The sequence below is a fragment of the Penaeus chinensis genome, chromosome 3 (assembly GCF_019202785.1).
Source record: "Penaeus chinensis breed Huanghai No. 1 chromosome 3, ASM1920278v2, whole genome shotgun sequence".
Taxonomy (NCBI): Eukaryota; Metazoa; Arthropoda; class Malacostraca; order Decapoda; family Penaeidae; genus Penaeus; species Penaeus chinensis.
In genome coordinates this window covers 24,435,058-24,445,838 of record NC_061821.1, presented here as the reverse complement: position 1 = coordinate 24,445,838, position 10,781 = coordinate 24,435,058, and the positions used below count along the sequence as shown (strand labels likewise).

Genomic DNA, 10,781 nt, shown 5'->3' with positions numbered 1-10,781 from the left:
CGTCAGTTTAGAGGCAGGCTTCGTCGTGATACAGCAGACAATGTTATATTCACGAATCAACCATGGCAACTGATACATAAATTTAGGAACTGTTTAGTATAATGGTGTAATTAGTTAGGCTGACAGTAAGGACATTGCTTCTGAATCTGATTAACAAATTAAGTATGCGTGGGAGACCCTCCAAAAGACAGACCAGTGTCGTGATATATATTGGAAAATTGAACTCTGGTGGCTAGATATTAATTGTCTCATGCTTTCCGCCGTTCTCTTTCTCTTTGTCTCTCTTTATCTCTGTCTCTGTCTGTCTGCCTTTCTGTCTGTCTGTCTGTCTGTCTGTTTGTCTGCCCTTTTTCCTGTCTGTCTGCCTCTGTCCCTGTTTTTCTCTCTCTTTCTTTCACTCTGTCTGTCTCTGTCTCTGTTTTTCTCTATCACTTTTGTCTGTCTGTCAGTCTCTCTCTCTCTCTCTCTCTCTCTCTCTCTCTCTCTCTCTCTCTCTCTCTCTCTCTCTTCTCTCTCTCTCTCTCTATCTATCTATCTATCTATCTATCTATCTATCAATCTATCTATATATCTATTTCTTTTTCCTATCTTTCTGACCCCTTCTTTTTCTGAATTCCAACAACCATAATTACAGACTCCTATCTGCCATCACTATTTCACACTTTCGAGTATGGTCATATCTTAACTACTATTCCAGGCTTTATCTGTTGTTGCTTCTTCTGCGTTCAAGTAATGTAAGGGGACGAGCCACTCAGTAAGCCTGCCGACTAATTTAAACCTTTTATCAGCGAATCTCATGGGAACATCTCGCATGATTGTCAAACCTACTTTATAACCTATTTTTATATTTTACTTTATATGCACCATGATCTTTCCTTAGAAATAATGCATTGGATAAATCGAAAGATGTACGTACGTACACACACACACACACACACACACACACACACACACACACACACACACACACACACATATATATATATATATATATATATATATATATGCATGTGTTTATATATATATATATATATATATATATATATATATATATATATATATATATGCATGTGTTTATATATATATATATATATATATATATATATATACATATATATATGTATATATTCACATTAATTTATTGATTTATCTATTTATCTATATGTGTCCATCTATCTATTTCTCTATCTATCTATATATGTATATATATAAATATATATATATATATATATATATATATATATATGTGTGTGTGTGTGTGTGTGTGTGTGTGTGTGTGTGTGTGTGTGTGTGTGTGTGTGTGTGTGAGTGTGTGTGTGTGTGTGAGTGTGTGTGCGTGTGTGTGTGTGTATGTACGTATATATGTACTTTCCGTTTATCTATCTATCTATCTATCTGTCTACCTATATATTTATGGATTTTAATCATATTATTCTACATGGATGGTTAGCACAACCTTACCATTTCGTAGGTTATTAAATTATCCCAAAACATTTAACAACTTTATTATTAAGTGAATCACACAAAAAAGAATATCTTCTGAAATATGTGTATGACAAAAATGCAAGAATCTAGCGATCCCATGTAACTCAAGGACAGCACGCTACAGCAATAGCATTCGCTCTTCTAAAATGGAGGAGATTGTGTAAAAGAAGCCCCACCATTCCTGTCTCTTTATTTTCTTATTCTTTAACGTGGAGCAAATAAGAAACGGGGAAGAAAAATATATACAGTCCACTTCCTGCAGTGGAAACCAAATTTCCATTCAGTAGCTGCCCATACTCTCTTATTCGTCACATTAGCTTAGAATTTATACAACTAGATATCAAGAGTTAATCACAATCACATCTCTCGAATTCATTGATTTCAGTGGTTGCGCGAGAGGATCATCTTATCACAGATCATTGTGATATAAAAGGATAGTTTTAAAAAATGCAGACTTTTTTTCCGCCAGTAAACAGCGGGGAGTACGAGCCTAACTTGCCTTCGCATCCTTATTTTCCTACTGGACGATATGTGAGGATCGATGGTGATGGGAAGGGCATCGTCAGGCCACGCTGGGGCGACGGGGGGCACGACTAGGACACGGAAGTGTGCAAGGGAAAGCACGGAGGGACGGAGGAAGGCAAAAAGGGGCGGTCAGTGGGTGTGGATGACTACAGGGAGACATCGATCAGGATCCGTGTGCGTATAGTGAGTATATGGAAAGAAACTGGGCACGTCTTTGGGAAGGGGGGTACGAGAAGGGCGATGATGCGGTAAAACGTAAGTACGTGAATGTCTGTGCATTCCAGTGACGGTGCAGGGAGGGCATTGCTAGGGTACAGACGGGTGCAGGAAGGCCGCGACACGACCCAGGGTGAAAGAGGTAGCCGAGGGCACGGTTGTGGTGTAGCCGCGGCTCTGTAGGAGGGAGTAAGCCAGATAGGGCAGGTTGACGGGATCCCAGTCCATGGCGGAGGGCAGAGGGGGCGGCAGGGGCGTGAGGGGCTGCGGGCGGAGGAGCTGGTGCTGGTGCGGAAGGGGCATGAGCGGCGAAGGCGCTGCCAACGGGAGCTCAGTCGTGGCGACGCCCATTCTCCGATAGCAGTGGAGGTCGTGCGAGGTCCCGACCCTCGCTTGGAAGGGTGCGGGAGGCCACAGCCGGGAGGTGAATCGAGGAGGAAAGCAGTCGTGCGCGAAGGCCAGCCGGGTCTTCTTCTGCGGCGTCGCCAGCGTCATCCCAAAGTCCGGAGGCGCGATGTGAGGGGCTCTGAAGCCCGGCGACGAGCAGGATGGCACATGGCAAGGTGCGTAGTCCAGTCCGGGCATGGCCTCGTGGGGGCCCACTTCGCCCCGCCCGACCTCCAGCCGAGGGTGTGGGTCGCTGTTCCTCATGAAGTCGAGATTCCTGAAGAGGTCGTTGTTCTCCCGGAAGGAGATGGTTCCCGGTGCGTCCTCCTCGTGCCTGTCTCGCTTGAGGCTCCTCCAGGCCGTGGTGGTCCCCAGGTCTAATCTCAGGGAGGCAGGGTCGTAGGGCGCCAGGGAGCCAGGGGAGCTCGGAAGCTTTGCGTCCATGAATCCTGGACTCTGAAAATCCATCCGGCTCTCCGTCTTTGCCTCCATAAGGGCGGGGGGAGTGGCATTCGCCAGGCCGTGCGGCTTAGTGTCCAAGAGCACCGAGTCGGTTGCGTCTAGTGAGCCTACGCATTTGGTGTCCATGGGGCCCTGGGGGGGTGTGTCCATCACCCTCGAAGCCTTGATGTGCGGTGACACTACAGTCCAGCTGTTCCTGCGGGCTTCGGGCGCGAGGGCCAGCGGGGGGGAAGGGTTCAGCGGTTCCTGGAGGAAGAGGGAATCTGAGACGCAGATGCCTTGCCTGTCGGCGTATGAACCACCGAACTAATGTACGCCAGGATTAGATCAATGGTGATATGAAATAAAGGAGAATAAATATCACGAAATAATACATTGCCGTAGGTACATATTAAACTCACAAGATTTAATTACACAATAATTTTCATCTTATTACAAAACAGGTAATATATCATTCCGACAAGCTATTCAAATCGCAAACCTGAGTAACGTACCAGCGGTGGGGGTTCGGGCATGACGGTCGGGGTCTTGCAAGGGCCGGGAATGGGGTGGGAGATAGGGGTCGAGGGGGAAGTGTAGGACGAGGTGGGGTACGAAGAAGAAGAAGGCTTCAGAGAGGGCGCTAAAGTATAAGAAGGGGCGTCGGAGAAAGAGGAGGAAGAAGAGGAGAACGAAGAGGAGGAAGAAGAGGCGGAGGGAGTTGTAGTAACGACGGGGGAAGACACAGTGCAAGAGGACGTCACGGGAGAAGAGGAAGAGCGGCCTGAGGAGGAGACTTGGTTGTTCATGCTCAGCTGTGCCAACTCGGCCGTGGCCTGTGTTACGTAGTCGTAAGCCTCGTCGCGCTGTTGGGTTGTGACTTGAGACCTGCGGAGAAAAGGGAATGTGCCATTGTCAGGAAAACGTTATTCGTGTACACTATCACATGTAGACGGATGCGGAAACACACACACACTCACACACACACACACAGATATACACGCACACTCTCACACGCACACACACAGATACACACATACACACACACAGATACACACACATACACACACACATACATACACACACACACACACACACACACACACACACATACACGCAAACACACACACGCTCACACACACACACACACACACACACACACACACACACACACACACACACACACGCACACACATACACACAAACACACACACACACACGCACACACACACGCACACACACACACACATACACACACATACACACAGCGAGAGAGACCGACAGAGAGAGAGAACGAGAGAGAGAGAGAGAGAGAGAGAGAGAGAGAGAGAGAGAGAGAGAGAGAGAGAGAGAGAGAGAGAGAGAGAGAGAGAGAGAGAGAGAGAGAGAGAGAGAGAGAGAGAGAGAGAGAGAGAGAGAGAGAGAGAGAGAGAGAGAGAGAGAGAAAGAGAAAGAGAAAGAATATGAGAGAAAGAGAAAGAGAAAGGGAGAAAGAGAGTCGGAGACAGAGAGGGAGGGACTCGGTGACAAACACAGACCTCCGAACACGCTGTTGATGCCGCATGATATCCCGGCGCTTGCGAGTGAGCGAGCAGAGGGCGCAAGTGCAGTGCTGATAAGGGCAAGTATTCTTGTGGGCTCGCTTGCTCTTCAGGTCCCCGTGATTCCGGCACATGTCGCACTTCTGCAAGAGAGAGGATGTTTTTTTTTTTTCTCGATATTATTTATTGGTGCATGTGCTATGGATTATAATGCAAAAGTGTTCAGGTGTAGGTATTAATACGGGGGTGTATTCTCACGAGTTATGAATTATTCTATAATACAATGGTTGTATTAAGGATTAGTTTTTATATTATGGGTGTACATACAAACACTATGATGTATTCTTACTTTACAAAGTGATGTAATTATGTGTTATGAATTAATGTATCATACAGTGATTGCAGTAATTGTGTTATCTGTTAGGAAATGTTCACACGTAGGTATAAACATGAGGATATATTCTAACTTTACAATGTGTTTACAATGTATAACTTCTGAATAAATGTGTATTGCAGTAACCGTAATTAAGTATTATATGTGTTCAAATGTAGGTGCAAACACGAGAGCGAATTCTCACTTTACAATGTAATGTAATGTACGAGTTATGAAGGAGTTCGTAATTCATCCATACAATAATAGTTTTGTTTTAAGTATTCAGATATGAAAAGGAGGATATATTCTCACTTTATAGTATGGTGAAATGTATGAGGTGACGACGATGATGATAATCGTAATAACAAAAAAGAAATAGTAGTAATAGTAATGATGATTATGAATATAAGATAATCATCATTATCACTACTATCATTGTTATGAGGATTCTCAATAGTGAAAACAATGCGAATGCTAATAATGCTAATAATGATAATTATAACAATAATAATGATAATTATAATTATAATTTTAAAAACAATAACAACGATAATAATGATGATGATGATGATGATGATGATGATGATGATGATGATGATGATGATGATGATGATGATGATGATGATGATGATGATGATGAAAGTAATAATAATAATAACAATAATATAAAAAAAATATAATAGTTGTAATAAAATCTAATAATAATGATAACACATAAGGCGTTCAGTCACGTGGCTCTTTCCCGGTACCCACCTGTTGCTTCGTCGACGTCGCCGCCCCCATCCCTCCGCCACCTCCTCCCTCTCCTCCTCCTCCTCCTCCTCCTCCTCCTCCTCCTCCACCCCCACCACTTCCTCCTCCTCCTCCTGCTCCTCCTCCTTCAGCCTCGTCCTCCCTCCTCTTCGTGTCCTTCAGATGCCGCCAGAGACGCTGCTGGTGCCTCATGATCAGGCGCGAGAGCCTCGTCAACTTGCACAGGAGGCACTCACACGTCTCGAACTGGCACTTGTGGTTCGTCTTCCTCTCCGTCCGCCCGTGGTTCTTGCAATACGTGCAATGCTGGCGCCGCTTGCCCTTCTCGGCGCGCTCAAACTCTGCAAGGGACGAAGGAAGGCGGTTGGTCCATTGTGTAATGGAATTTTTTTTCTTGTGTGTGTTATTTCTTTATTCATTTGTTATTATTATTTTATTTTAGATGGATTTTTTGTGCTATTTATTTATTAATTCATATATATATATATATAAATATATATATATATTATATATATATTTTTTTGTATGTGTGAAATTTTTATTTGGCGTTCTCTCCCGAGTGAGGGAGAGGAGAGATGGAGGAACGAGTGAGGGAGAGAAGGAGAGATGGAAGAACGAGTGAGGGAGAGAAGGAGAGATGGAGTAACTAGTGAGGGAGAGAAGGAGAGATGGAGGAACGAGTGAGGGAGAGAAGGAGAAATGGAGGAACGAGTGAGGGAGAGAAGGAGAGATGGAGGAACGAGTGAGGGAGAGAAGGAGAGATGGAGGAACGAGTGAGGGAGAGAAGGAGAGATGGAGGAACGAGTGAGGGAGAGAAAGAGAAAAGAATGAACGAGTGAGGGAGAAAAGGAGAGATGGAGGAACAAGTGAGGGAGAAAAGGAGAGATGGAGGAACGAGTGAGGGAGAGAAGGAGAGATGGAGGAACGAGTGAGGGAGATAAGGAGAAAAAAGAGAACGAGTGAGGGAGAGAAGGAGAGATGGAGGAACGAGTGAGGGAGAGAAGGAGAAAAGAATGAACGAATGAGGGAGAGAAGGAGAGATGGAGGAACGAGTGAGGGAGAGAAAGATAAAAGAATGAACGAGTGAGGGAGAGAAGGAGAGATGGAGGAACGAGTGAGGAAGAGAAGGAGAGATGGAGGAACGAGTGAGGGAGAGAAGGAGAGATGGAGGAACGAGTGAGGGAGAGAAGGAGAGATGGAGGAACGAGTGAGGGAGAGAAGGAGAAAAATGTGAACGAGTGAGGGAGAGAAGGAGAGATGGAGGAACGAGTGAGGGAGAGAAAGAGAAAAGAATGAACGAGTGAGGGAGAGAAGGAGAGATGGAGGAACGAGTGAGGGAGAGAAGGAGAAAAGAATGAACGAGTGAGGGAGAGAAAGAGAAAAGAATGAACGAGTGAGGGAGAGGAGAAAAGAATGAACGAGTGAGGGAGAGAAAGGAGAAAAGGAATGAACGAGTGAGGGAGAGAAAGAGAAAAGAATGAACGAGTGAGGGAGAGAAAGAGAAAAGAATGAACGAGTGAGGGAGAAAAGAGAAAAGAATGAACGAGTGAGGGAGAAGAGAAAAGAGAACGAGTGAGGGAGAGAAGAGAAAAGAATGAACGAGTGAGGGAGAGAAGAGAAAAGAATGAACGAGTGAGGGAGAGAAGGAGAAAAGAATGAACGAGTGAGGGAGAGAAGAGAAAAGAATGAACGAGTGAGGGAGAGAAGGAGAAAAGAATGAACGAGTGAGGGAGAGAAGAGAAAAGAATGAACGAGTGAGGGAGAGAAGAGAAAAGAATGAACGAGTGAGGGAGAGAAAGAGAAAAGAATGAACGAGTGAGGGAGAGAAAGAGAAAAGAATGAACGAGTGAGGGAGAGAAAGAGAAAAGAATGAACGAGTGAGGGAGAGAAGAGAGAAAAGAATGAACGAGTGAGGGAGAGAAGAGAAAAGAATGAACGAGTGAGGGAGAGAAAGAGAAAAGAATGAACGAGTGAGGGAGAGAAAGAGAAAAGAATGAACGAGTGAGGGAGAGAAGGAGAAAAGAATGAACGAGTGAGGGAGAGAAAGAGAAAAGAATGAACGAGTGAGGGAGAGAAGGAGAGATGGAGGAACGAGTGAGGGAGAGAAAGAGAAAAGAATGAACGAGTGAGGGAGAGAAGAGAAAAGAATGAACGAGTGAGGGAGAGAAAGAGAAAAGAATGAACGAGTGAGGGAGAGAAAGAGAAAAGAATGAACGAGTGAGGGAGAGAAGGAGAAAAGAATGAACGAGTGAGGGAGAGAAAGAGAAAAGAATGAACGAGTGAGGGAGAGAAGGAGAGATGGAGGAACGAGTGAGGGAGAGAAAGAGAAAAGAATGAACGAGTGAGGGAGAGAAGGAGAAAAGAATGAACGAGTGAGGGAGAGAAGGAGAAAAGAATGAACGAGTGAGGGAGAGAAGGAGAGATGAGGAACGAGTGAGGGAGAGAAGAGAAAAGAATGAACGAGTGAGGGAGAGAAGGAGAGATGGAGGAACGAGTGAGGGAGAGAAAGAGAAAAGAATGAACGAGTGAGGGAGAGAAGGAGAGATGGAGGAACGAGTGAGGGAGAGAAAGAGAAAAGAATGAACGAGTGAGGGAGAGAAGGAGAGATGGAGGAACGAGTGAGGGAGAGAAGAGAAGATGAGGAACGAGTGAGGGAGAGAAAGAGAAAAGAATGAACGAGTGAGGGAGAGAAGGAGAAAAGAATGAACGAGTGAGGGAGAGAAAGGAGAAAAGAATGAACGAGTGAGGGAGAGAAGGAGAGATGATGAACGAGTGAGGGAGAGAAAGAGAAAAGAATGAACGAGTGAGGGAGAGAAGGAGAAAAGAATGAACGAGTGAGGGAGAGAAGAGAAAAGAATGAACGAGTGAGGGAGAGAAGGAGAAAAGAATGAACGAGTGAGGGAGAGAAAGAGAAAAGAATGAACGAGTGAGGGGAGGGAGAGAGAGAGAGGAGGAGAGAAGAGAATGAACGAGTGAGGGAGAGAAGGAGAAAAGAATGAACGAGTGAGGGAGAGAAAGAGAAAAGAATGAACGAGTGAGGGAGAGAAGGAGAAAAGAATGAACGAGTGAGGGAGAGAAAGAGAAAAGAATGAACGAGTGAGGGAGAGAAGGAGAGATGGAGGAACGAGTGAGGGAGAGAAAGAGAAAAGAATGAACGAGTGAGGGAGAGAAGGAGAGATGGAGGAACGAGTGAGGGAGAGAAAGAGAAAAGAATGAACGAGTGAGGGAGAGAAGGAGAGATGGAGGAACGAGTGAGGGAGAGAAAGAGAAAAGAATGAACGAGTGAGGGAGAGAGAGAAAAGAATGAACGAGTGAGGGAGAGAAGGAGAGATGGAGGAACGAGTGAGGGAGAGAAAGAGAAAAGAATGAACGAGTGAGGGAGAGAAGGAGAAAAGAATGAACGAGTGAGGGAGAGAAAGAGAAAAGAATGAACGAGTGAGGGAGAGGAGAAAAGAATGAACGAGTGAGGGAGAGAAGGAGAAAAGAATGAACGAGTGAGGGAGAGAAAGAGAAAAGAATGAATGAGTGAGGGAGAGAAGGAGAAAAGAATGAACGAGTGAGGGAGAGAAAGAGAAAAGAATGAACGAGTGAGGGAGAGAAGGAGAGATGGAGGAACGAGTGAGGGAGAGAAAGAGAAAAGAATGAACGAGTGAGGGAGAGAAAGAGAAAAGAATGAACGAGTGAGGGAGAGAAAGAGAAAAGAATGAACGAGTGAGGGAGAGAAAGAGAAAAGAATGAACGAGTGAGGGAGAGAAAGAGAAAAGAATGAACGAGTGAGGGAGAGAAAGAGAAAAGAATGAACGAGTGAGGGAGAGAAGGAGAGATGGAGGAACGAGTGAGGGAGAGAAAGAGAAAAGAATGAACGAGTGAGGGAGAGGAGAAAAGAATGAACGAGTGAGGGAGAGAAGGAGAGATGGAGGAACGAGTGAGGGAGAGAAAGAGAAAAGAATGAACGAGTGAGGGAGAGAAGGAGAGATGGAGGAACGAGTGAGGGAGAGAAGGAGAGATGGAGGAACGAGTGAGGGAGAGAAGGAGAAAAGAATGAACGAGTGAGGGAGAGAAAGAGAAAAGAATGAACGAGTGAGGGAGAGAAGGAGAAAAGAATGAACGAGTGAGGGAGAGAAAGAGAAAAGAATGAACGAGTGAGGGAGAGAAGGAGAAAAGAATGAACGAGTGAGGGAGAGAAAGAGAAAAGAATGAACGAGTGAGGGAGAGAAGGAGAGATGGAGGAACGAGTGAGGGAGAGATAGAGAAAAGAATGAACGAGTGAGGGAGAGAAGGAGAGATGGAGGAACGAGTGAGGGAGAGAAAGAGAAAAGAATGAACGAGTGAGGGAGAGAAGGAGAGATGGAGGAACGAGTGAGGGAGAGAAAGAGAAAAGAATGAACGAGTGAGGGAGAGGAGAAAAGAATGAACGAGTGAGGGAGAGAAGGAGAGATGGAGGAACGAGTGAGGGAGAGAAAGAGAAAAGAATGAACGAGTGAGGGAGAGAAGGAGAAAAGAATGAACGAGTGAGGGAGAGAAAGAGAAAATAATGAACGAGTGAGGGAGAGAAGGAGAGATGGAGGAACGAGTGAGGGAGAGAAAGAGAAAAGAATGAACGAGTGAGGGAGAGGAGAAAAGAATGAACGAGTGAGGGAGAGAAGGAGAAAAGAATGAACGAGTGAGGGAGAGAAGGAGAAAAGAATGAACGAGTGAGGGAGAGAAGGAGAAAAGAATGAATGAGTGAGGGAGAGAAGGAGAAAAGAATGAACGAGTGAGGGAGAGAAAGAGAAAAGAATGAACGAGTGAGGGAGAGAAAGAGAAAATAATGAACGAGTGAGGGAGAGAAGGAGAGATGGAGGAACGAGTGAGGGAGAGAAAGAGAAAAGAATGAACGAGTGAAGGAGAGAAAGAGAAAAGAATGAACGAGTGAGGGAGAGAAAGAGAAAATAATGAACGAGTGAGGGAGAGAAGGAGAGATGGAGGAACGAGTGAGGAAGAGAAAGAGAAAAGAATGAACGAGTGAGGGAGAGAAGGAGAGATGGAGGAACGAGTGAGGGAGATGGAGACAAAAGTTA

The 10,781-nt window shown here is 45.2% G+C and overlaps 1 protein-coding gene across 2 annotated transcripts in view; it reads right to left on the bottom strand.

Annotated features, from left to right (window-relative positions):
- Positions 1–1,545: 1,545 nt before the first annotated feature.
- The window catches only part of LOC125042935 (YEATS domain-containing protein 2-like), a 79,036-nt gene continuing 69,800 nt past the window's right edge, over positions 1,546–10,781 (bottom strand). The window contains exons 2-5 of one of the 2 annotated variants that reach the window (XM_047638738.1): positions 5,722–6,062; positions 4,593–4,738; positions 3,570–3,942; positions 1,546–3,381 (exon numbers count right to left, since the gene is read on the bottom strand). In XM_047638738.1, the coding sequence (XP_047494694.1) occupies positions 2,317–3,381; positions 3,570–3,942; positions 4,593–4,738; positions 5,722–6,062 (1,925 nt within the window). In that variant the 3' untranslated portion in view covers positions 1,546–2,316. The remainder of the gene's footprint in view (positions 3,382–3,569; positions 3,943–4,592; positions 4,739–5,721; positions 6,063–10,781) is intronic. The other variant, XM_047638747.1, reaches the window with a different exon arrangement.